The sequence below is a fragment of the Merops nubicus genome, unplaced genomic scaffold (assembly GCF_000691845.1).
Source record: "Merops nubicus isolate BGI_N331 unplaced genomic scaffold, ASM69184v1 scaffold9683, whole genome shotgun sequence".
NCBI classification, from domain to species: domain Eukaryota; kingdom Metazoa; phylum Chordata; class Aves; order Coraciiformes; family Meropidae; genus Merops; species Merops nubicus.
Window position 1 is genome coordinate 15,256 of NW_008599540.1, and position 24,370 is coordinate 39,625.

Sequence of the window (24,370 nt, forward strand, 5' to 3'; positions counted from 1 at the left end):
AGCATCTCTTTGGTGCGTTGGGTGAAGAGCTCTTCTGGGGTTCAGGGGGCATGTTGGAGCCAGCCACTGACACCTTGGATCGCTCTCTGGGCCCTTCAGTCTCCCAGGTTTCCCTACTGGTGTTGGCCCCAGATGTGCAGCAGCCGCGGAGGCTGCAGGACCTGTGTGGCCTTTCCGAGTGGTGTCTGTGAATGTCTTCTCAAGGTTTTTGCACAACTGTGGGGGTTGGCCACTGGGAGTGTCCACTCATTTTAGTATACAAGCTGAGGCCGGGTGAGTCATGGAGCACTTTCTGCTTTCAGTTGTGACTATAATGGGCGACTCACCCAGACACTCCATGGGGAAAGCAAGTATGGCTTAAAATGGCTAAAACATTTGAACATCTTTTGCTTTTAAATAGCAAAGCCTGTTCCGACAGGGCTAATTTTACTTCATTTCTTAGTGCTACATTAGAACAAATGTAATTCATTCTGTAACTTTTAAGTAGCAAAAATTATTAGAAGGTAATGCACATTGGGGAATGAATAACATATAAAAGGAAATTAAGTATATAAACAAGGTAAACGAATTGCTCAAGTGAGAGTGACATCCCCTTGCAGTCTTGTGATTTCATTTTCCTTTAGATGGGGGCTGTTGCAAAAACTTGAGGGTGTCGGGAAGATCTGGTCTTGGCAATAACATCGAAGAAAACTCTCCATGCGATGTATCTGATTTGTTTCATTTGGCAGGCCATGTTGCTTCCTGCAGGTAGCCTATTAAATAAAATAGGGGCATGTGAATAGTGATGCTACTGAAAAGATGAATTCTGTAGGAACGTAGTATTTATTTTTCTTTGTCAAATATACCCCAGAGAAGTACTTGGCAAACATGCTGATCTGATAACTTTGAACTTAAGTAACAGCAGTAGCGCAGCTAGCATTATCCAGATGCCTGAACAGGGATATTAGGTCAAAACCTATTGACATGAAGGTGTTTTTTTTTTTTTTTTTTTTTTTTTTAATTCATTGACATAAGTGAAATTTGGACAAGGCTCTGAATATGGAAAGCTGTATTTATTAGGAATAAAAGTATTAGGATCAGGCCCCAATGGTTGAAAAATATGGGCCCATGACTGACCTAGATTGGAGTAGAGGATTTTTCTTTTTGTGTGCTGCTTGGGGACTTCAGGATCCTGTAGTGTGTAGTGTTTCTAGAGGTCTCTAAAACACTTGGGAAATGGATTTAAAATGGGTTATAAAAAAAAAGAAGGCAGGGGACCGTTCCAGGAGAAGGTTCAGTATAAACAATTGGACGACACAGTGCAGTTGCAAAGTTTGTGCTAGCAGGACCTGTAGCGCAGAAAGTAATTTTTCTTCTAGGGTGATACCACAGTGTGACCACTTTGTTCTTTTGTTTGATCATTGGAGCTAGCAGCTGTTGTACAACATTTTAATTTTTGCTTTCTGTTTGCTTCTCAGCCTATACAACCTACAGTTGCACATTTCAGAATTGACTCAGGGTGCCTGGGCAGCTGCTGCTGCTCCTCTCACTCTTGCTGGTATGTCATACCACCTTGTCCTGCTGAGCCTCTGGTTGCTTATTTCATCTATCTGCCGCTGCCCACTGCCTTTTGCTGTGAATCATGCTGTTACTTGTGTATGGTGGCCTGTTGTTTTTTTGTCTGTTCGTCTTTCTCCTGTCTCTATTTAACGGAATCTAAACAGTTTGGAGACAGTAGGGCTGGCGGTTATACTTGAAGCCTTGCTATATTCATGCTGCTTTCCTAGATAGCACTTAATATTTAAATATAATCCTTGTCAGTGGTGGTTTTTAGTGCCCAGGTTTGTGAGTTACTTTGCTGTGTTGTCTGTAAGGAGCCAAGCAGCTCCTAAGTCTGCTCTAGCTTCTCACCCAGAAGAGCTCCAGCACTACGCACGGTGGTGATAGCTGGCGTTTCTGAAGGTACTCACTTTACTGAGCTGTATGTACTTATTTTGTATCAGGTCTGGCACCAAAAGCCTGTCTCCCCTTTCTCTTTTACCTTCTAATTCTTGAAAAATGTCATTTGCATACTTCATTTCAGGAGCAAGTTGAATGACAAAATGTGTCAATTTGGAGAGAATGGGGACTTCAAAAGACAGAAATATGTTTCAGTATCTGCCTTACTCAGAGGCTTTAATGAAAGAGCCAAATTCCCTTGGAGCGTAAGTGGAAACTTTATGAATTTTGCAGTTTTACCCTTTTTACTGCAGTAGTAAACCTCCTTAACTGCTGAGCCTTAGGGGTCATGTGGGGTGATGACATAGCTGTTTTGGGAGGAAGGATTAATGTTCCCTGACCTGCTGAAAGCATATGTGGCTTTACATTTTAAATCCAAATTGGGCACCCAGCAGTATCACATAAGTAGCATTGTCTGTTACACAGAAAAAAACATGTTTTTATCTCCAAGAGAACTCTATGTGGTATTGGCTCCCTAATTGCAACATGTAGTGAATCCAGAGTAAATTTATTGTAGGGCTCCTGTATAATGGTTTGAAAAGTAAGAATGGTATTTTCATTGTATGACTTAAGTCCAGAATAATTTGATAGTATAGATCTAGCCTTATTTAATAGTAAGAGCAAGCTATGTGATATAACACAGTTGTGCAGGTGATCTGCCTTTAAAGAGACTGGCACCTCCATACCTTGTCTTATGGAAGTGAAGCTCATTTGTGATACCCACCACTAACTGGCACAGGTTTGCTCTTTTTGTCTGTAAAAGAAAGCAAGACTTGATCAAATAGACTGCTGTAGTATCCTGAGAACTAGGCAGGCACTAGGAGACCGACAGATGGCTGAACTCACAGCCTGAGTCTGAGGCAGAGGCTCAATTTCTTGGCCAGGCGGCACATGTGGCTTCTGCTTCTGGCAGCTCCGAGACATTGTCCTGCAGGCTGCACACTGCTCAGTGTCTGCTGTCAATTAGATGGGTTTGAGGCCTCTCTCATTCACAGCCAGCGGTGTATCACTTATTCCAAGGTAACAGGCCCCGTGGAAAGTGAAGTCTTTGGTCCTCCTTTGCCAGAGGAGTTTTGGCCAAATTTGGCTGGTTGGTTAATATAACCACCTTAGTGGTCCAAGGAGCCTAATGCAAGACCAGTAATGCAGCAGGGGTAGAACGGTTCCATTATGCAAACAGCATGAATTTGGATGAATTAGTAGGTTTTTGAGGACATTTCCAAGAACTATGGGTGGTACCTTTTCAAAGCATTCCTGTTAATGTGATGAGGTCAGTAGAAGTAGTGCTCTGTCAATAAAAGATCCTATTTTGAAACTGCTTCCTTCCCGCCCCTATCACGTCTGGCATCGTTTGTATGTAAAGGTCACACTTGAGGAGGATTTTACTTGGTTACTCCCAATGGAATAATTTATTTGGGATGTGGATTTGTGCTACATTTGGGGGCTTGTTAGTAGAAGCAGAGTGGCAGGAGGGAAAAGGATGAAGAGCTTTTCTTGGCTGTGAGTTGATGCAGGATTTTGCAGAGTACCGTGTGGCTTCTGGAGGTCTGTGCTCTTTTCCACTTCAGGGAACCTGGAGAGCTCATAGCACTTCTTGGTTTTACAAAGTTGTTTTTATTTTCCATAATGACAGAGCTAACTGGGGGCACCAATTGCAAACTGAGTAAATATAAAGTAAATTCTGGCTCAAGGAAAGGTTGTGATGTGGTACAGCATGCTCCAGAGGCAGGGCTGGTGGGCTGTGCACAGGGATGCTGGAAGCATATGCTTCTGGTGATGTATCTGTCCTGTTTTGGTGGGTTTATGCTGGGGTATGACAGTGAAGTCAATACAAGTTTCTTCTGTTAAATAGCATTCTCTGAGCTTGCTAGCTTAAGCGTTGGGTTCTTGTCTATATTCTCCTACTGCAGAACCACAGTGAGAGTCAGCCCTGCTATTTATAGCATGGTGTGCTTGTGCCAGAATTGTTATCTCTTTTTTACAGGCTTAATAAAATCAAGCAACTTAGATTTGCAATTTGGTAATGTCTGCATTTGTAAGCATAAGAGCATGGGGAAAACAAATTAACAGAAAACAAAATTGCAGTGTTACTTTATCCTGCCAGAAATGCAAGACGTACAAAGGATAAATATCCTGTTGCTTGCTTGTGCTAGAAGTGTGCTCATTATACCTTAAGTAAAGGTTAATCCATTTCAAGCCTGGGTTAATGCTACACTGTCCTGACACTCCAAAATGATCAGAAGGCAGTTTTTGCCCTATTAGGTAATTTCTTTAAATAACTTAATCATGCAGTAGCTCTGTTTGATTTGGATGTGTCCACATACTGTAGGTTTTGCTCCAAGACACCTGGTTTATATTTATCTTTTCCCAGTTTTCAAGGGAGAAAGAAAGTGTAATGCTGTACAACAGACTCAATAGGGAGAGTTGTGCTACCAGCTTTTGCAGAAATGTGCAATATGGGGTAAATCTTTGAAGAGTTAGAACCCTTTAATTTTTAGTAAAGTCTATAAAAAGTTGGCAGCTCTCATCTTTCTTTAGTAGAAAATTGAAGGGGATAAAAGGTTAATTAAAAAAATAGAACTATTTGCATCATCTTAAAGCAGCTGTAGTGATATTAAAACCTCTGTATATGTGCGAAAAGATACCTTTTATCACTCATGCATCTTGAACACTCTAAAACACACAGCTAAAATAATATCTGCCTAACGCTATCAAAGGTCTTTATTTGCAATACAGCAGCTGCATTTCTGATAGCAAATACATTATTATCACACCAAATCAAATTAAAAATCCCCCGGATAAAATGCTGTCCTCACACAGAGTAGCAGGCAAATCCAAAACAAAAAAATCCTAGAGCTGAGTTAATCTTCCTGTCCTGATGTGGCTGTGCAAGTTTTCTTCTGTATGAAACTTTTAATTGGTCCACCTTAAAAGGTATTAGGACCTGTTTGAAGATTATAAACCTAATTTGGGATTTGTCTTCCTCAAAATCCACTGGTGAAACAGGATTCCATAAATAATCAAAAGGAAGTGTATGTACTTTTCCAAAACCAACCCCAAAATAACCTGAACAAACAAGTGTGGGGGTGAGATGCTGCTTTTTGTGGCTCCTCTCTGTGAAGCTCTCTTTGGGGTGGGTTTTAAATCTCCCCTGGCTTCCCTAGACCAGATGCAAGGGACTCAGGATGGCCCTAAGATGTCTTTTCCCACCATTAAAAGCATCATTCTAGTACATCCAGGTTCTTTGGGTTCAAGATGAAAGCTATTGAAGACAGCAGCCTTTCTTCTTTCTTCCCAGTTTCTAAGTGCACAGTGACCATGTGCCCTGGCCTGTAAGTACTTTATGTACATCAATAATGTATTTACAACTGTGTAATAGGATTCTGCCCCCTGAATTTGAGAATCCAAACACAAGGAGCTCTGTAATGAGCAGCAACTCCAGAAAATGCTCATTTTATTGGTAGCGAGGCACAGAGGTGGCTGGAAAGGAAACAAATGGAGAGACTGGTTGCCTAATGGCCTTGTGGTGGGGAAGGGTTTTCTATTCTTGGTGGTTGGTTGTTGCTTTAAAAAATCAAACAAACAAACAAAAAAGGCAACAGAAGTTTCCCATTTAAAATACAACATTTTAATGATTTTGTTTCATATGATGATTTCTGGAAGTCCTCGCAACTGTCCACGTGTAATTTGTTGAGCAGCGTTAAATTTCAAAGATACTTGATGGCTGTCTTATATCCTTGAAAGTAGCATCCCCTCTGAATGAGATCAGGGGTTTTGTCCATGTACTTTTTCATTTTATCTTGTCCTTTTGGTAGCACCTAGAATTTCTGAAGTCCAAAATGGCCACAGAGTTACATGTCAAGCTGTGGGAGCTGCCTGGTCCTCCTCTAGTTTCCCCCTTTTCCTTGCAGGGGGAGATACATTTTCCTCACTTGTGGACAAGCCCTGCTGGGTGAGCTGCCTGTAGCCTGCACAATTCTTTGCCAGTTTTCACCCTTTGTTTTGCCAACATGTTATTTTTTTTGATAGGGGGTAGTAAATCCTACTGCTATCTCAGGATAATTTTACAATACTTTTTTTAATGGAGTTTCTTATATCTAAAAAACAGTGCCTTTACTGAATTCTACAGTATCTAAGAATTTGGAGATGGAGAGTGGGAAAGAAAATATATGTGTATCCATGTATTTTATTTTTCAAATGAGTAATGATTTGGCATGCTCTGTTTCAGTACATGTCACCATGGCGATGACTGCGGGCACTACAACATCGTTTCTCATGAGTAACCACACCCGGGAGAGGGTGACGGTGGCCAAACTTACCCTGGAGAACTTCTATAGCAACCTAATCATACAGCATGAAGAGAGAGAAACCAGGTACTGGCTCTGCTTCTTCTCGCCAGTCTTCAGCTTTTCTTAGTTGGCTTTTGGCTGTGTTTGTTCACGGGCACTTTGATCCCCATGCATGGAGCAGTTCTTAGAAGTTTTTGTTGGTAGTGAGGAGCTAAACCCCAAAGGGCACAGGCTGCCTTTTAGCTGCTGGCTGTGCTGGTAGAACTGTGAACATCCTCTGCTACTGCACCAAGCAGTCACTGAGTGGCTGAGGACCTCCACTCTTGATGTTCCCGTACAATTATCTTCCTTTGGATTGTTACCACTTTGTGGAAACCACTCTGTGCACTTATTTTGCAGCACATGTTAGGTTTCTACTTCTGGGGGAGAGTTCATGAGCTGGAGGAGCACCCATGTGCCACAAGGAGTAAACTCTACAGTAGAAGATGCTGCATAGCTGCTGATGGGCGGTAACTTGGTTTTGTGCAAGGCAGTGGCTTGTAGTGTCTCTTCATGCTCTGCAGCATGGAGCTCACACCAAGTCTCAGATAAACCCTACAGAAGGGAGGCAGAGTGGGGAATGGGACTGATAGGAGTGGTGTTTGACAGGGTGATGGAGTAAGGAGAGGAGGCAGAGAATTGGGGGTGGTGGATATAAAGGGTAGTAAAGAGCATAGGATTGGTGGTGGAAGGTTTGAGAGACTCTTGGGTGGGCAGGAAGAATTCTGAGGAATATAATACTATCCTTTAGATTATTCTTGGGTAGTCTTGTCTGGTACTCCTTGCATGGGAGTATGTTTTGGTCATCTCCACTTTAACTTCTCTCTTCAGTGCCTAATTCTGCCTCTGATGTGGTGAAGTACTGCTTGAATTAGGTGTCAAAGCATCTAACATTTGATTATAATGAATGTTTTGTTTCAAATTGTCATCAGCATGTGAAATTATCATTCCCCTCGTAATATGTTTTTAATTGAGGTTTTCAGCTGAGCAGCAGGGTTTCTCTCTTCATCATATTTAGTCATTATCCTACCTAATTGAGTTGCTTCTGGTTACGAGAATAAACTGTCTACTGAGGACTTTTAATTTAGGGGGTCCTGCTGCATTTCCCAAAGTGCAGAAAGACACCAGTAGCTTGGCACCCAGCCTACAAACTCTCAGCTGCTACTAGTGGGTAACCAGATTTGTGAAAGCTTCCCCATGACAGTTGTGAAGAACCATTCCGTGGGTAGAAAAGAGCAGACACGTTGTGAGGTGCTGACCCCTGCCATCTGTGGGGTACTTCCAGGCTTCACTCCCTGCTCAGATCCTCCCAGCCTGGCATGGCAGCAGCTGGAGGAGCCCTGGTACAGGTAGGACACTGGGAGGGGATGTTGATAAATCCAAGGGAGGTACAGTTAGTTGCTATGAGAGTAAGGGGAGCAGGACCTGGTACATGACCAGGGGGATGTCAACAAGGCTGGGACTTGAGGTGAAGGCTGGAGCTGACTGAGGTGTTAGAAGTTGAGCTGAGATAAAAATGGCAAAAAACCCCATGTGTATTCTGATTCGTAATCCTAGTTGGTAAAAACAGTTTTACTTCCACAAGATTATAACAAGAAATACAAATCTTCAGAGCGACTATATGTTTGGACCTGTAATTCCTAAATCTACAAATACGTTTGCTTAAATTTACTTATACATTTCCAACAGCTTCAGTCACAAATAAGCAAAAAGATGGTGTGGGCAGCGAGTCTTCAAACTTCTGTCTGAGACAAATTCTTTGGTATCTGGAATATTGATTGCTGTAGCGTTATGCTGTGTTTTTAATAAAAAAAGCAATCTCTTGTTTCTCCCCTTTACAGGCAGAAGAAGCTAGAAGTGGCTATGGAAGAAGAAGGCCTTGCAGATGAGGAGGTAAATATTACTTTGAAGAGACTGCTTTGCTTTTTGCACCACTTCAGATGGGGATTTGAGTAGCTTACAGGAACATTAGGTAACATGATGTTAAGTTTTGTTTTGTACATGAATGTTGCCCCTGTAAATAACTTGTTTGTTAGGGAAGCTGTGAAGATGCTTGAGTGATACTTGCAATAGCTAAAGCTTTTCATGTCACTCTTAGTCCTGAGACATATGGCCACTGCAAGTGTATGACATGCTTTGCAAAGATTAAAATTGTTTGCCGTTGTATTTGGCAAGGAAAAAAGGTAAGATGTGCTTGGAAGTGGGTAGAAGGCAAAATGGTGAACTGTTTCTTTCTTGATTTAAACAAACTGGGCACACCCTTGCTTCATCTGGATATGGATGAGGAGTGATCTCTGTCCAGTTGGCATCTCTCAGAACTTTGGCCCATAAGTTACTCTCATGAGGTGCATCATGTCGTGGCTATCTGCACTGCCTTCAGGATAGGCAGGTGAATAAGTAAGAACAATGCCTCAGTCATTTCTGAGTTTGTGTGGCTGCCATAACGTCTGGGAAGAGGGAAGAGTGACTACGGATGCATAATGCCACCTGGTGGTTTTAAACAACGCTGTCACCCTAGTACAGAATCTGGCGCCAGCTGCCTGATGGATGGATCTCTGTAGCAGTCTCTGAGGTTTTGGGGCATGGGTCTGCATTTGTCTTCTCTCAGGGTGAATCCCGTCGATATTTTTTATGAACAAGTTATATAACGGGATTCGGACAGATATTTCTTTTGAATGAGTGTTTTCCTGCCGTAAACCAAATGGATTTTGCTATAGATAATGTACATTGAATCTCTGCTGCCTGTTAGGCTCCTTGTCTGTCATCGCTCTTTTAGGCAGGGTGAAAGCTTCCGCTTTTCTTGATCCATCACTCTGCCCAAAATACAAGATTCTTTTCCTTAACTAGTGACTTTGGCACTTGGAATGATATACTTTGAACTATTTTTTTTTCCTTCATTATTTGTACCTTTTTTTTATATCTAAGTAATAAAAAAAAAAAAGTAAGCCTCTGGGAGGGGAAAAAAGTATCTAGCCCTCAAGCCTAGTTTCAACAGTGATGCTCATGGATTTTTCTCTTACATTTTCTCTGTAATCCTAATGGAAGAGAGAATACTTCATAGGAAGGGAGATCATTTGACTTTCTACTGTCAAATGACTTATAAATTTCTGTGTATGTATCTCCTTAGAAAAAACTGCGCAGGTCACAACATGCTCGCAAAGAAACTGAGTTTCTGCGACTGAAGAGGACCAGACTTGGCTTGGATGACTTTGAATCTTTGAAAGTTATAGGACGAGGAGCATTTGGGGAGGTTTGTGGCATTCTTCATTGAACAGGATAATAAAATTGAATTAAACATGAAAATGAAACATTTTAGTGTTAGAATAAAAAGTTCCAGTTGGAGAATTTTATTGCAGAAGAATAGCTATTTGAGTAATTGTGCAAATGTGGTTAAGTCCAGTAAAGAATTAATTACATGTATCAATTTCTCAAAGCCCCTGGATAATCTCTTAGTTTCCCACAGCTTCCCAAACTGATGTTGTCCATGTGGGCCCCTGAAATGATGAATTTGCAGTTGCAGAGCCCCTCTCCATAAACATCCTCTCTGCCTTGTGTCACTTCACAATTGTATCTGTTCCTGAATTTTAGCATACACAATCTTACAGCTACCTGGAATTTAGTGTGCTTGCTAGCTTTTCCTAAAACAGTAACTACTTCAAACTACTTGTTCATCACTAGCATTAGTGTTGTAGAAATGTATGTTTCTTCCATTTGTTTTAAAATGTTTAACAACAACATTTCCACACCAAGCAACTTTGAGCCTTCAGTTAGATTTCATGCCTGGATCTAATTTCTGAGGTAGAGAAGATTGTTTTGGTTATATTTCTCGTTACAGGTACGCCTCGTTCAGAAGAAGGATACAGGTCATATTTATGCAATGAAGATACTAAGAAAAGCAGATATGCTTGAGAAAGAGCAGGTTTGTGTTTGTATAAGCACTTCTAAATTTCAAAACTATGCTATCTAGAAAATTGCCAAAGTTCTTTGTGGCAGATACTATCTGGTCATATTTTCCACTTCAGAAACCCCAATAATGGTATAAGCAGTCCAGAGCATCTGTGGAGTTGCTACCACAGTACAAAAGAACAAGTAGATAAGGTCATATAATAGCATTTTAAAAAATGTTTTATTTACAACCAATTTAGAATAGTGACAAAGATTTTTTTTTTTTCCCTCCCTTCGTTTATCAGTGCAGGCCTTATAGTAATTTGTAAAACTGAATTTCAAGGAAAACAATTCTTGAAAAGTAATACTGTGGCAAAGTAAAAACTGAGAGTATTTGATGTTTTCATTTGGCTAGATACCAACAGATGTCACATTGATAATTTGCTTTGTCTTTCTTTGATTTGCTTTTTAGTGGAGTTATGTCTTGCTTTGCTTTGTTTTGTTAGTTTCATTTGGGTTTTATTTTTACTTTTTAGCTGACAATTCACTACAAATTCCTGGTAGGACACAGCAAATGCTTTAGCACCACAGAGCAAAGAAATCAAGTGTGGATATCTCCAGCAAAAAGGCAGATTAAAGAGGACTTGTCCTTACCTGTCCACACCTTACCCATCATTTGCTCGTGTATTACATTTCCCTGAAGTGGTACTAGTCTGTGCCAGGAAAAAAAAAAAAAGTACATTTTGTCTCCTCTATCCCATGCCCTGAATGTAGGGAACCAGAGGAGCAGTGTGTTCTGCAGAGCAGCCAGGATGTGTGTGTCCCTCTGCTTGAAGCCCAGCTCCCATTTCATAACCTGATGTGTCAAGGATGCTGAGCTCAGACTCTACTTAGTGTGGGACAATAATGCTCCCTGGAGAGTGTTTATCTGACGTAATTTCCATTGCCTGATTTGTTCGGTGGAAAGCAGCACAGGACACAAATACAAGACAGTTAAGGTGGTTTTTATTTTCCTTCCCCCACGTCTGATAGCACTGGGAGATATCCTGACTCTTTTTTTTTTTTTTTTTTTTATTAGCAAGGTTTTAATATTCTAGTTTATTGCTACATTGTGGAGGGGAGGGTGGAAAGAAGTATTTTTCTAACAGGAACAGGCAGAGCTATATAAATCAAAGTTGGAGTGCCTACTACGGAGAGAGAACCCATTGCCCTGTGAAACCCTGTGCAAGAAACCTATGCATATAAAGGTGCTCCAGGCAAGTAGAATTGGGGAAGAGAAGCAGAAGACTCTGCTGCTTATTGGAAAAAGCCCTTGAAGCTGGAATAGTGGTGTATATATATTCCCTCCACAAGTTGCTTTCTAGTGTATGAGTAATGAAAATCTTAGAGCTGTCAAGAAATATTTTTTGATGCATGTCTTTCCTTTTCCTTCAGGACGAGGGTACATTCTGGTGAAACACCTCCTCCTCCTCAGTATCCATTAGTTTTAGCTTCAGGTGGATTCATAGGACAGCAGCTCTTCATATAGCTTTTTTTTTTTTTCCCCCCCAAAGCCTTAGTTGGGACTGGAATATCCTGAGCAAGGTCAGATGTTACCAAACTCACTTGGCCAGCACCTACATCAGCAGTGGTGGTGGCCATATTAGTTCTGGGCCAGCTTCATGCTCCATGTGCTTTCCCCTCAATAGCCCAAGACTCTTAACCATTTTGGCACAGCTTTAATACTGGCCACAGAGCTCACTGCTACCTGCCATCATCTGTAAGGGCTGAGACTCATCTCAGTGCTTTTCCCACTTGGCCAAGGCACTTGACATGCAGTTCGGGTGGGGTTCACCATGTGCAAGCATAGGAGCAGTCTCTGTGTGCCATCTGGGAGGGGGTCACGCACCATTCGCAGTACATACAGTGTGGGTTTGGGAACTAGACAGTAGCTCACTTTACGTCAGGCATTGCTCTCTTCACACTGATGAAGGAACTGGGTTTTGCGGGAAGTAAGTAGTTTAGACACTGTCCTGCTAGAGAAGATTCCCCAGGCTTACCTCACCAAGTTTGAGCTGTGAGGTACCTGTATAGAAATAGCTGTTAATTTTTTGTTTCTTTGTATGTGTATTTGAGAAATCTAGTAACTTCTGACAACAATCATAATGCACCTACCATTTTTCCTCTTGGTTCTTGAAGACCAGCTCTGGCCTTTCCCAATACTTTTGTCAATATTTGCACCTTGAGTTGCACATTAAATTTTTGTTGAGCTTGCAGCAGGGACACTAGCATGTAAATCTCTGTGATAGTCAGCTCTAATTTTTTCTTTTTTGTTTCTATTACATTTTACAGTATAGTTTAAAAGGGAATTGCATTTTTCCACCAGCTTTGTCAGTTCTTTCCAACAAACAAAACCAGCCTAACAAGCTATACTTCATGTTTCTAGAGAGCCACTTCTGCAAAGTTTTGTGAACAGTTATTTTCAACATTGAGTTGACTTCTGTGGGTTTCTGGTGGGTATTTTTCGAAGTCTTTGTAGGATCTAGTAAAAAAATTGTGCAAAAAGGAATATGAAAAGAGCATGAAAAATAGTTTCTTTGCTAGAGATCATGAAAATATACTGTAAGACTAGGAATATAATATGGTGTTCCTTGTTAATTTTTTTTTTAAATTGCTATTATTAAAAGGCAATTTAAATATTTCAGGTAGCCCATATCCGAGCAGAAAGAGATATTTTGGTTGAAGCAGATGGAGCCTGGGTCGTGAAAATGTTTTACAGCTTTCAGGATAAAAGAAATCTTTACCTGATCATGGAGTTCTTACCTGGAGGTAAGCTGTATGTTGTGGTGTTAGGTGATACAGGTACTTCTTCCTTAGCTTTTTGTTGTCAGCTTCATAAATGTTAGAAATAAGCATGCTGTGTAATTTGTGATAATAAAAATTGTAACTTTTTTAAATGAAGTCCCAGTAATGTAACCATTCCTGATTTTTAGGGGAAGGAGTAAGGTTATGAAGGAGTCTTAAAATAGGCTTGGATTAAATAATTATTCTCTTCCAATGTTCTGTTTTTTACTGCTGAAGCTATTAATGAGATATATATATATTAAAAAAAGCTCTTGTTTAAACAGTTTTTGTGCAATATGTTTTATGTGTTAAATTCATTGTATCTTCCTGGGCTATCTAATTAAAATTGATATTGAGGATTTTCAAGAGTCTTACACCCAGTTTACTGAAAAAGTATTTTGGGTTTGTTGGTCCTTGAAGTAACAGTTTTCTAATTAGTAGCTGTAAGGCCAGTTACAAGGTTAAATTTGGATTCTACTGGCGTTTCACATAGAATTAGTCTTGTGATTCAAATGCTTTGATTTCTAAGTTGCATTTCCTTCTCTTTGATTAGGTGACATGATGACCTTACTAATGAAGAAAGACACCTTATCAGAAGAGGAGACACAGTTTTACATTTCTGAAACTGTGTTGGCCATAGATGCTATTCACCAGCTGGGGTTCATCCACAGAGATATTAAACCAGATAACCTTCTGCTGGATGCTAAGGCATGTAATGTGCTTGTAAACTGCCTATGCTTTAGACATCTCAATCTGCAGATAATGACATTTAAAGTCATCAGTTGGTGGAAACTGGTAGTGCCACAACAGTGATTAGCTGGACTACAGTCTTTTCCTTGTGGAACACCACTGTACTTAGACAAAGCAAAACTGCCCTTGTTTTTTGTTGGGAAGCCTCTTAAGAGAAGCCGCTTCTAGATGCTCATATTCATACACATTAAAAACTGATATGCTGTCATTCATCTTGAAGTAACTAAGTATGAAACAAGGTAGTTATTGAAAAAAGTTTTTATAACTACCCATGCATTCTCAGGCCATGAGGGAGTTATATAGGACTACCTAATCCAGGAAAAGCAGGCAAATAGTGACTGAATCTTCTTGTACTGCGAGAGCATGTTTTCTCTCAAATACATGAGTGTCCCCTGGGAATGGTTACATCTTGAGTTCTGCAACAGCTGAAGGCAGCTGGTTTGCCTGCATTTGTTTTGAACTGGATACCACTGAGACTGAAAACACTTCCAGGACAAAATTCTGCTATATTGTTTTGTTTTGAAGGCAGCCTGGCTTTAATCACGTTTCCAGACATCAGTGCTAGATAGTCTACACACTTGTGTACTACCTTTCAAAACTGTATTTTCATTTTCACTGTTGTGTGTGTTTTTTTTTTTTTTCCCAGGGTCACGTAAAACTGTCTGATTTTGGGCTATGCACAGGTTTAAAGAAAGCTCACAGAACAGAGTTCTACAGGAATCTTACACACAACCCGCCAAGTGACTTCTGTAAGTATAAGATGTCCTAGTTAAACATTTAAATAGTTCTGAGCAGCAGCTATGCCACATCATAATTTATTTCTGCTGGGGTAAGCAACATTGGTCAGGCTGATTGCATTTAATTGGAAAACTGGAAATGCATGTTCCTTGGGTCATGGACACATTTAATGGGAAAAAAAATATGATTTCTGCAGTGTTGGTGTATTTTTGCACATTTGTACATAGATACTTTACATGATGTGTATTTCTATGTGTATTTTAATGTAATTTTCATAACAATGTTAATGAAATTACAGACTCTTTCAGAAGGGACATGGGCTTCATGTGCCAACTTACTGAAGTCAATGACAATCTCATGGAGCTTTTCATAAGAGTAAAACTGTTCATCAAGATGCCTTGGCTGACATATCCACATTAGTGTTTTATTCTACAAATGTAAAAATCCTCTGCAGTTCTTGTATTCTTCACTTGTTAAAAAACAAAACAAAACAAAAACAAACCCACAAACGAAAAACCAACCAAAAAACCCATCGCTTGTATCTGAGTATATGTTGCCAGCTGCAATGATAAGAACTTCTGATCTCAGATCAGGCTGTAAAACTTCTAGCAAGTTTTAATTCAGAATTGCTGATCACGTGTCCTACTTACCTAAGTTTCAGCTGCAAGTTGTAAGTAGTTATTCATTATCATGTTCCCATCTCCAGTTATAATCAGGTGTTTGTTAGACTAAAGCATTCTAAAGATGCAAAATAGTTATTCTTTGAAAACAGAATGTCATCAGGCTTTTAATCCTCAAAATGCATTTCTTATTGAATAATTGTTTTGTAAATTAGCATTTCAGAATATGAACTCAAAGAGAAAAGCAGAAACATGGAAGAAGAACAGGCGACAGCTGGTGAGTTAAAATAGGGTTTGCGGCTTTATGCTTTTAAACTATTTACAGAAAGTGTTAAATAAAAACTCCAGTATTAATGTTACGGGTTTTTTAAAAAATGAAGAGCCCTCGCCCATTACAAGTGTCACTCTCTTCAAGCTCCCAGAATTGCAAATAACTCAAAAAAAAAAAAAGTGATTTAGTGATTCCCGTTGTGGAATAGCTCAGAGGTGAGAGTGGCGCTTTTTTTTTTTTTTTCAGAGCTCTGACTAGCAAGACCTTTTTCTTCTCTATGCCTTTGTTTTCCATATGAGTATGTAGACTAACTAACCTCAAGTGTCAGCAACTACTTAGCAAAGGTGTATCTTGAGCTTGTCTCCTACACTGATGCATGGTATTAGCACTGTCTTTGAGCTCCTGGGTCTAATTCTTGCAGTTCACAGTCACAAGGAGATCCATAGCTGCATTTTTGTTTCCAGTAATTGTGGGGGGAAACTTGTTTGTCCTTCTGCTGAATGGGAGTATGATGCGAAGGCAGTGGATTGTCTTGGCACTGGAGTCTCGCAGCTTCATAGAGAGTTGTCAAGTAATAAAGGAGCTGTAACATTAACTGAATCAAAGAAAAGTATGTGTGTGAGCCCTGGGATTAGAGAATTTTGGCCCTCCTCGTGATTTTCACCAAATAGTAGTTGCAAAAACCTGTTTTCGAATTTTGGAACTTTTTATTTTGCACACTCTGTTTAAAAAGTGATATGCTGCAACAGTCCCAAAAAGCTTTTAGATTGTTCTTGATTTCTTCATAAGACATAATGAGATTACATTTGCAATCATGCTGCCTCATAGGGCCATACATAAGGTATACCTCACAAGGTATATTCCACTCCCTTACTCCTGCTTGGAGTTATCCCTGGAAAGACTACATCTCCAAGTCAGTAAAGACTTTGTGGTGAAGCTAGATGAGACAGTCCAACAGAGAGAATAAAAGGCCAAAATGACAGCCTGTATCAATGCTATTTGAAAAGGAGCCATATTCTTGGCTTTCCATTAGTTCAAAACTCTATTAGCTCATTAGCTCTGTTCAATAAAATCAAGGTTCTTTTTGTTCCTGTTCAAATGAAAGTAGAAGATGTTTCTGGCAAAACTTTTCTGTGGGGTTTTGGGTGGTTGGTTGATTGTGGTTTTTTTGTGTTGTGTGGTTTGTGGTTGTTTGTGTGTGGTGTTTTTGTTGTTGTTGTTGGGTTTTGTGGGATTTTTGTTCTTCCCCTCTCTGCCCCATGCAAAATTTTCTATTGGTAAAGAGAAATTCCAGAATAGCTCAAGAGGTAGTCACAAGCCAGAATCATCTAGGCTGCATGTTTAAAGGGTTACATGGATGGAGCCTGGGTCCAATAAGAGCTCAAATTAATTTTGCAATAAAAGCAAGGAGATACAGCTAGAGTATCACAAGTGTCACATATGGGGCATCTTACTATACTGATTCTCTTTTTTTAGAAAACAAAACAACACCCCCCTCACAAGAACAACAGAACTTCTTGGCTATTTTAGTAATGTAGCAATGTAAAACTTAGGTAAGATGAACCTTTGATATTGCAGTAGGAATAATCCTCCTAAATGTGATAAAATCATAGAATATTTCCATTTACTTTAAAGGTTCTCTCTGCTCACTCATGTAAAAGACTAATGTTCTTGGGATTTTAGATACTGTGAATCCTCAAATTAAGCATTCTTCTCCATCCAAATAACAAGAGTGTGAATCTCCAGAAGACGGTTTTGCAAAGTGTAAAAAAAATGTAGTGTTTATCTTGTAAAGAGTTTATATTTTTTTTCCAGGCATATTCTACTGTTGGAACCCCAGACTATATTGCACCAGAAGTATTTATGCAGACTGGGTACAACAAGCTGTGTGACTGGTGGTCTTTGGGAGTGATTATGTATGAAATGCTAATAGGTATGTTAAAGACACCAACTTAAGAATCATTCAGAGGTTCAAAGGTAACTATGCCCCTTAGCTCACTGAGTCTGATAGCTTGCATAGTGGAAGTACCAGAACTTCATTCAGTTCTACTTGAAGTTAAGCCCCAAACTCAGATTCCAGAAAAATTTGAAGTCCTCCCACCTTTCCAAGAAGATGGGAAGAGATGATTCCTCTGTTAGTTGTTCAAGTGAATAACTGTTCACAATTAAATGTTTTTGAGGTTCAGTCTCATTACTTGGAAATAACAAAATAACCTTTTACTTTGCATTACAAAAGATAAAACTTTTGGCTACTACTAGCTGTTAGATTTGGGAGCCATAGTGGCAAAAGCAGAGGCCCAGATCATTTCCCTCTTATGGAAAAAAAAAAACTTGTTAATTTTTCTATTTGTTTGTCAAGGGTATCCACCTTTCTGCTCAGAAACACCACAGGAGACTTATAGGAAGGTTATGAATTGGAAAGAAACGTTGGTATTTCCTCCAGAGGTGCCCATCTCGGAGAAAGCAAAGGATTTAATTCTAAGGTCAGTAACAGAAGCCCTTCTGGCCACTCACCCAGACAGTCATCTTCCATTAGGTTAACTTCCTGTTCTGCATGAAGGAACCTTTAGATTGGAGGAAAAGTTAATTTCTTCTGTGTCACCATCCTTTATGGATTTTGGTGTTTTTGTTTTTTTTTAGTCTTTTTCCCTTTGCTATTTGTTTAATGTGAAGGAATAGGCTGTAATAATCTTGACTTGTGCCACAGTATCTGAGTAGACTGGCAAAAAAAAAGGCAATTAAACCACAATTTTTCTGTTCACAGAGGGAACTAGAAAATAACTACTCACCAGGATTTAATGCACTGAACAGAAATCTCTGGATGTTTTAGATTTACTACTTTTTCCAAAATGACCGTTTTTAATCCATTCAGTTTGCACTGAAGTTTTTGTGAGGGGGTTTTGCTGTCAAGGTCAGATAGAAATGATCTCTTGTCCTGGGAGGGTTTTTTCCCCCCAGTGATAATACCACAAGCTTACACAATTTTGTTACAGGCAAAAAGGGGAATATGCTTCATAGGCAGAGCCAAGAACTAGAATTTATTATTAGTCCAAGCAGTGCTCCAGTAGTGTACAACAAACATAACAAATACAACAGTTATTCTTAATCCAGTTACAGTGATATTAACAGTTCAAATTAATTGTTGCTAATTCTCATTAATAAGTTTGTGTATAGCAGTTTTATGTTTTCAGTATCTATTTCTCTAGTATGCTGCTTAAGCTTTTCTGCATGTTGTCAGCATCCCAAGTTCTTTGCTGTAAAGAGCAGTGTTGGTGCTAAGGTTTTCTCCCTCCTCAGTCTTGGTTGTATTAGGGGCATCTTTAGATATCTCAATCAGTTTTTATTAGCATGTTATGATTACGAGTTTACTTATACAATGACTACTTAAATTTATTAGTTTTTCTCTCTGTATGGAAGGATTTAAATTAGAGTAAAACATCTTAAGTTATAGACAATTCACTAAAATGAGGTCAAACCAGTAGATTAGGCAACACACACCTGGCTCTTGGGTACTTTGTCCATTACAGCTTGAACAAGTTAGACAGCATATATTTCAGCTTAAAGGAAGTTGCAGACAGAGCTATATTTCTTGATTTTCACGGCTACAGATAAAACCAAACTAAAATAAGCTTAAGTTCAGACAAGGCCTGACAAATGCTGAGACCTGGTCTGGCCAACTGCTGTTAGAAGGTTTGAGGTCTATTATTAGTGCTTGGGATCAACCAAATGGTTGGGCTGCAGTAGTAATATAAGCAAGGTGAGAGAGAAGAACATAAAAGAACATTACAGTCTATAATTGGAGACAGTTTATAGCCTAACTTGCTATGTTACTAAACTGCCTGCTGAAAATTTCACTAACTTGCAAGGAGGTGATCTTTTTTGTACAGCAGTGTATGGATGTGGAAAGTGCGTTATGAATCTGGATGATGTCATCATGTGGAGAGACTGAGTTCTGGGTAACTAAATAAACAGCCAGAGGCTTTGCTCATCTAGGTAAACAGGACTTTGCTTAACAAAGGCCAGCTGACTTTTAGAGCAACAGGAGGCACACATCCCCGTGCTACCAAGTACTCCCCATTTCCAGGAGGTCGTTAGGTGACTCCGCCCTTGGCAAAACCAAGCTTTTTGTTTGACAGGGGTGTCTTTTCCTGCTATTGTAAAACTCCCTCTTTGTGTAACTGTTAACAACTTCTGCCATCCTCAAAGAGACTGTAGGGACAGTGAAAAAATATGAGGCGGTTACCTCTTTTTCTAACGTACAAAAGATGGCTAGGATTTAATTAACTCCTACACTAAGCATTGGCATGCTCACCATCTCCTTGATGAGACACTTTAGAGTCTTTTCCAGCCAACTAGGCATCAGTCCAGCCAGGTGTCAGCCCAGAGGACAAGGGTTATCCTGTGCTGCTCCCTGGAACAAATCCTTCATGTCACTGAGTTGCTGTCAGAGAGCTTTCGCCTCCCTGTTTTCCTTCTTTAGGATTTTATGCTTTTCTTTGTTGATGTTTGTCCTTCTGCACACTTGAGCAGGTAACAGGCCCCATCTCAATAACCCTTTGTCTCCAATTTCACCTTTTCCTTCTTACTTGACTCTATGACTTTCTCACAGCTGCTTCTTGTGAACGGACAATTTCTTCTGGAGTCTGAGCTGAGGTCATGCAGCTGGCCCATATTGGAAATGGGACTTGGGTCTTTGTGCCACCAGCACTTGGATCTCTAAGGAGGGGGAAGAGGGGTTGTCAGTCAGAATAGGCACATGGCATGTTTTGAATGCATCTGGCTCATTGTAGTTCCAAACCATAACATTAGAGAGTAGTTCTGTTTCACTAGGTGTATCTATTCCTGCTGGTTTGACTTTCAAACATGGGTTTTAAATAGTTGAGAACATGCAGAGGGGTTCTCTGTGGTAGGGACTCAAGCTTCCATTCCAAACTAACCTTATGTGACTAGAACTTGCAGTAACTTTTCACAAACCTTGAAGATGGGGATGCACCTGTTAAGATGGGGATGCAACTGTTTAGAAAAGGCATAAGCTACTATTATTCTAGCTTTTTGTTGGGCGACTCTAACTCTGCTTCTACTATTTCCCTTCTAGACAGAACAGGCTGCTTTTACATTACTTCAAAAGATGGAACAATTTGAAAATACTTCCTCAAATTCCTGATACAAGATACCACGGCAGCATTTTGCTGTTGCTTCAGTCTGCATTTCTTGTAACATTTCCTTTATTTTTTTCCCACTCTTCCAGGTTTTGTATCGACTCAGAAAATAGAATTGGTAGTAATGGAGTAGAGGAAATAAAAATTCATCCATTTTTTGAAGGAGTAGACTGGGGACATATCAGGTATATATGTATACATGCATATATTTTATAGAGAGAATAAAAGCCATGAAAGCAAGAATTTCAGGTACTATGATGTCAAGGGTAATTATTTTCAATTTGTCTTTTATTTTCCAAGGCACCTCCTGGCAGCAGGTAGATGACAGAGAAGGTTTTCAGACCTTGCTAACAGTTATAGATCTGATCAGTTTTAACTGTTCTGAGGTGCCTCAGGTTGCCCCGGAGTGCCCGAGATGGAAAGAAATTGTGGTAGGGTAGCTGCGTTATTCCTGATGTACGCTCTGATATCAGCAGACAGCTCCTCTTCCAATAGTAATAGGCTCTGCAGCTGTCACTGTAATTTACTTTTTTTTTGTAATAGGAGCCCAAGAAAAGCAAACTCTATTCCAAAAATGCAGGGAAAGTAGATGAATGAAGAGGAGAGGCAGCAAGCAGGAGGAAAGCACAGAGCATGTCTTTACTGCATGCTGTAGATACTACACCTGTAGATACTAAACCTCTCCATGATGTCAGCAAACCAGGCGAATCAGGTCCATCTCTGAGGGACTCAGTGGAACCTCTGTGCTTTAAATTAAAGGGATGTTGTAACTGTAAAGGGTTAAGTAAAACAAAACCGGAACTTAATGTACCTTTTCCTAATATTCACTGTTCTGGCATTTATTTCCATTTGCAGGGAAAGACCAGCTGCAATCCCTATAGAAATCAAAAGTATTGATGATACTTCGAACTTTGATGAATTTCCTGAATCTGATATTTTACAGCCAGGTAAGACTGCCATTGTAAATTCCAAGTTTCTATCTATGACATGCCACAATACTTCACAGATGCTTTTGTTTTTTATTTTTCTGATACCCTAATCAAGGTAATATACAGACTTGATCTAGAGACTTTCTTTCAAATGTAAACCAGTAATCCCTCACAGCTTCTACTTCTTTAGAAGTTTAGAGAGGAAAAACAAACAAACAAACAAACAAAACCCCACAGCTTTAAGCAATTAAATCTATTAGTAAAAATGGTTTGCACATGTAGTAAGTACAGAAAACAGTACGGTTTTCTACCATTCAGTCTGTTTTACCAAATTCTGGGAAAACATTATGCACTGATGTGCTTTTGATCTTTTAATGACTTCTGAGTATTGTGCCAAACACAAATGTTCACATACAGGCAAAAATTTTCACACAGATGACTATTTAACATAGCGATTTATGAACATGAATGACTCTGCAAATCATTTAAGTTTTTTTAATTGTTCATTTCTATTGGCAAGTAGTAGGAAATAAAAGGATTGATTCTCTGACATGCCAGATTCTTCCAGCTCCCACTGTTTTCTGTTAATTATTAATGGCTTAAAGATAGGTAGATATATAACAATGATTAGTTTATGACAGGTAAGTATAGATGTGTTAACAGTCGTAAGAATTATCAAAAGCTGGGTTTGGTCTTTTTTTCTGAAATGGATTTTATTTAGTGGCAAGGCAACTTGTCCTTTTAATTTAAAAGCAGTCAATCTCCAGTGCCTAAGTGAAGGTGTTTTAAGTCCTGATTTGGATAGTGCCAAGCACATTTGTATCAGTTTTGGCATTTCAGACCCACTGAAAATGTTGCTGTACATCTAGATACCAAAACACAAATTTTGATATAGGTGTGCTCTGAATCCTGAGTTGAAAATATTGTTACAGGCCTCTAAAAGCACCAACCAGAGAGCTAAATATAGAAGTCCACTGCAGTGAATGTCTGTTTGCAGTATGCCAGCCATGTGGGCTGTTCATAAAATAAAAGGAGGCTGTATAAGCCTCACTGAAGCTATAAGTGGGGAGGAATTCATAGGAAAGTAACATGTAGTTCTCTTGGGAGAATTTAGATTTATATTTTTCTTCTAGTTGTGGTGAGGATAATGTGAAATGTATAATGCTTTTGTTGTGCACAGAGCATCCTAAATGTCATGGGTTTTGTAACTTTATATCCTTTTGGTATTTTTGTGGTTTCTGTCAAGGTATGGGAACCTGCTATGGTGTGTAGACATACTGGAAAAGGAAAAAAAATAAAAAGGCAAGCTTTTTCCATTTCAGACATATATGCTGGGGTTATAAACTCTTCTCAGACCATTGACAAAATGGCAACTGACTTGATTGGAAACAGGATTCATTCAAGGAATTTCTGCTGACTAGAGAAATAAGAGTTTAGGGCTGTTCATATCAGTGAAAAGTCCTCTCAGAAGCAGCACTGGTTTTAATTGTTTTGGTTTTACTTTTGTTTCTAAATTTTAGTGCCAAACACGACGGAACCTGACTACAAATCCAAAGACTGGGTTTTCCTCAATTATACCTACAAGAGGTTTGAAGGGCTCACGCAGCGTGGATCGATCCCTTCCTACATGAAAGCTGGGAAGTTGTGAAACAAAACACAAACCCACAAAAGAAAAAAAAAAAAAAAAAACCAAACCAAACCTCAGGTAGCTGCATCACCAGACCCGCTTGGCGTTAGTTACCAATACATTGACTCTGGTGCGCATCAATTTCACAAGGAAATTCTACAGGATTAGGATTTCTAAGACTACTACAGGAATTAGTTGGCAGTGCCAGCTGGCTTTTTTTTTTTAATATTTGAATATTTTTGTTAACTTTATTATACAAAGGTACTGGAATAAAAGGAACATACATCCCTTTAACTGCACTGCCTATGTGTGTATAATAGTTAATGATGCCTCTGTACTGTGGCTTTGTTTGTACTGTAAACCATCTAATCCACCCAGGAGTAAAACATATCATTTTAGGCAGCATTGTTTTTATACTGCTTACCTGGTGGGTTTTAGATAAGCAGTAGAAAGACCCATTGCCTACATCTGCAAAATTTTCTGAGCATTTGCTCAAGGGTGTTCCAGCTGTGGTCTGCAAATAGCCCATGAGTGTGGCAGTATTGAATTTTTAAATAGCAGCATCCTGTGAGCCTACTTGTACCCTGCCTATTCTCGCTTCTCCCCACTTGGAGGGCTTTATCAGCCCATCATCCCATCCTTTTTTTTCCGTTTTCCACTCTGTGTGGTGGTGAGACAGTCCTTTGCATCTGTTTACTGGTATTTCCTTTTAAATGATAATTGATGGACATAACTGTTTGAGATAATGCCTGTTGGCAACTTCAGAAGAAAAAAGGAATCTGAAAAACCACTATAAAGACTTTTAACAGAAGGGAAACTCTCTGATACCAAGTTCTGAAGAGATGTCGGAGTTCCCAGGACTGTAAAGCAGGTCATCTTTTTGCTACTTATAATTCAAACAGCCTTTTCTGTCTGTGCAAAATGTATTCTAGAAAAGTGATCAAGTTGCTGCTTTTTCATTTTTTGTCTCCCTAAACTTCCAGGCAGAAGGGATCTTTAGCCTTTTCTTTCCAGAATACTTATAGCAGCCTTTGCCAAGCTACAGTGAATGGAGCACCTCACTAGACCCAGACTCTCCTGTGTATAGAGAAAGATGAGAAGACTCATCTTCTTCTAGTACATCCATCTGAGAGGGACCATGGCATTATTGAGTCTGCAGCCCAGTTTCCAGGAACCACAAACAACCGTGACTGAATTGGGCAGAGCATCTAAATGATATTCTCCCCAGTCCACAGGATGGTGAAAACCTGACAGCAGAGACAG

The 24,370-nt window shown here is 39.6% G+C and overlaps 1 protein-coding gene across 1 annotated transcript; it reads left to right on the forward strand.

Annotated features, from left to right (window-relative positions):
* The first annotated feature begins 653 nt into the window (after positions 1-653).
* Positions 654-23,128, forward strand: STK38L (serine/threonine kinase 38 like). The gene is made up of 14 exons (XM_008937417.1): positions 654-747; positions 6,206-6,350; positions 8,147-8,198; positions 9,433-9,555; positions 10,141-10,224; positions 12,875-12,998; positions 13,567-13,721; positions 14,410-14,512; positions 15,337-15,398; positions 17,208-17,325; positions 17,752-17,875; positions 20,641-20,736; positions 21,407-21,498; positions 23,001-23,128. The coding sequence occupies exons 1-14, from the start codon at positions 702-704 to the stop codon at positions 23,126-23,128; spliced, it is 1,452 nt and encodes a 483-aa protein (XP_008935665.1). The 5' UTR covers positions 654-701.
* The last annotated feature ends 1,242 nt before the right edge of the window (positions 23,129-24,370 follow it).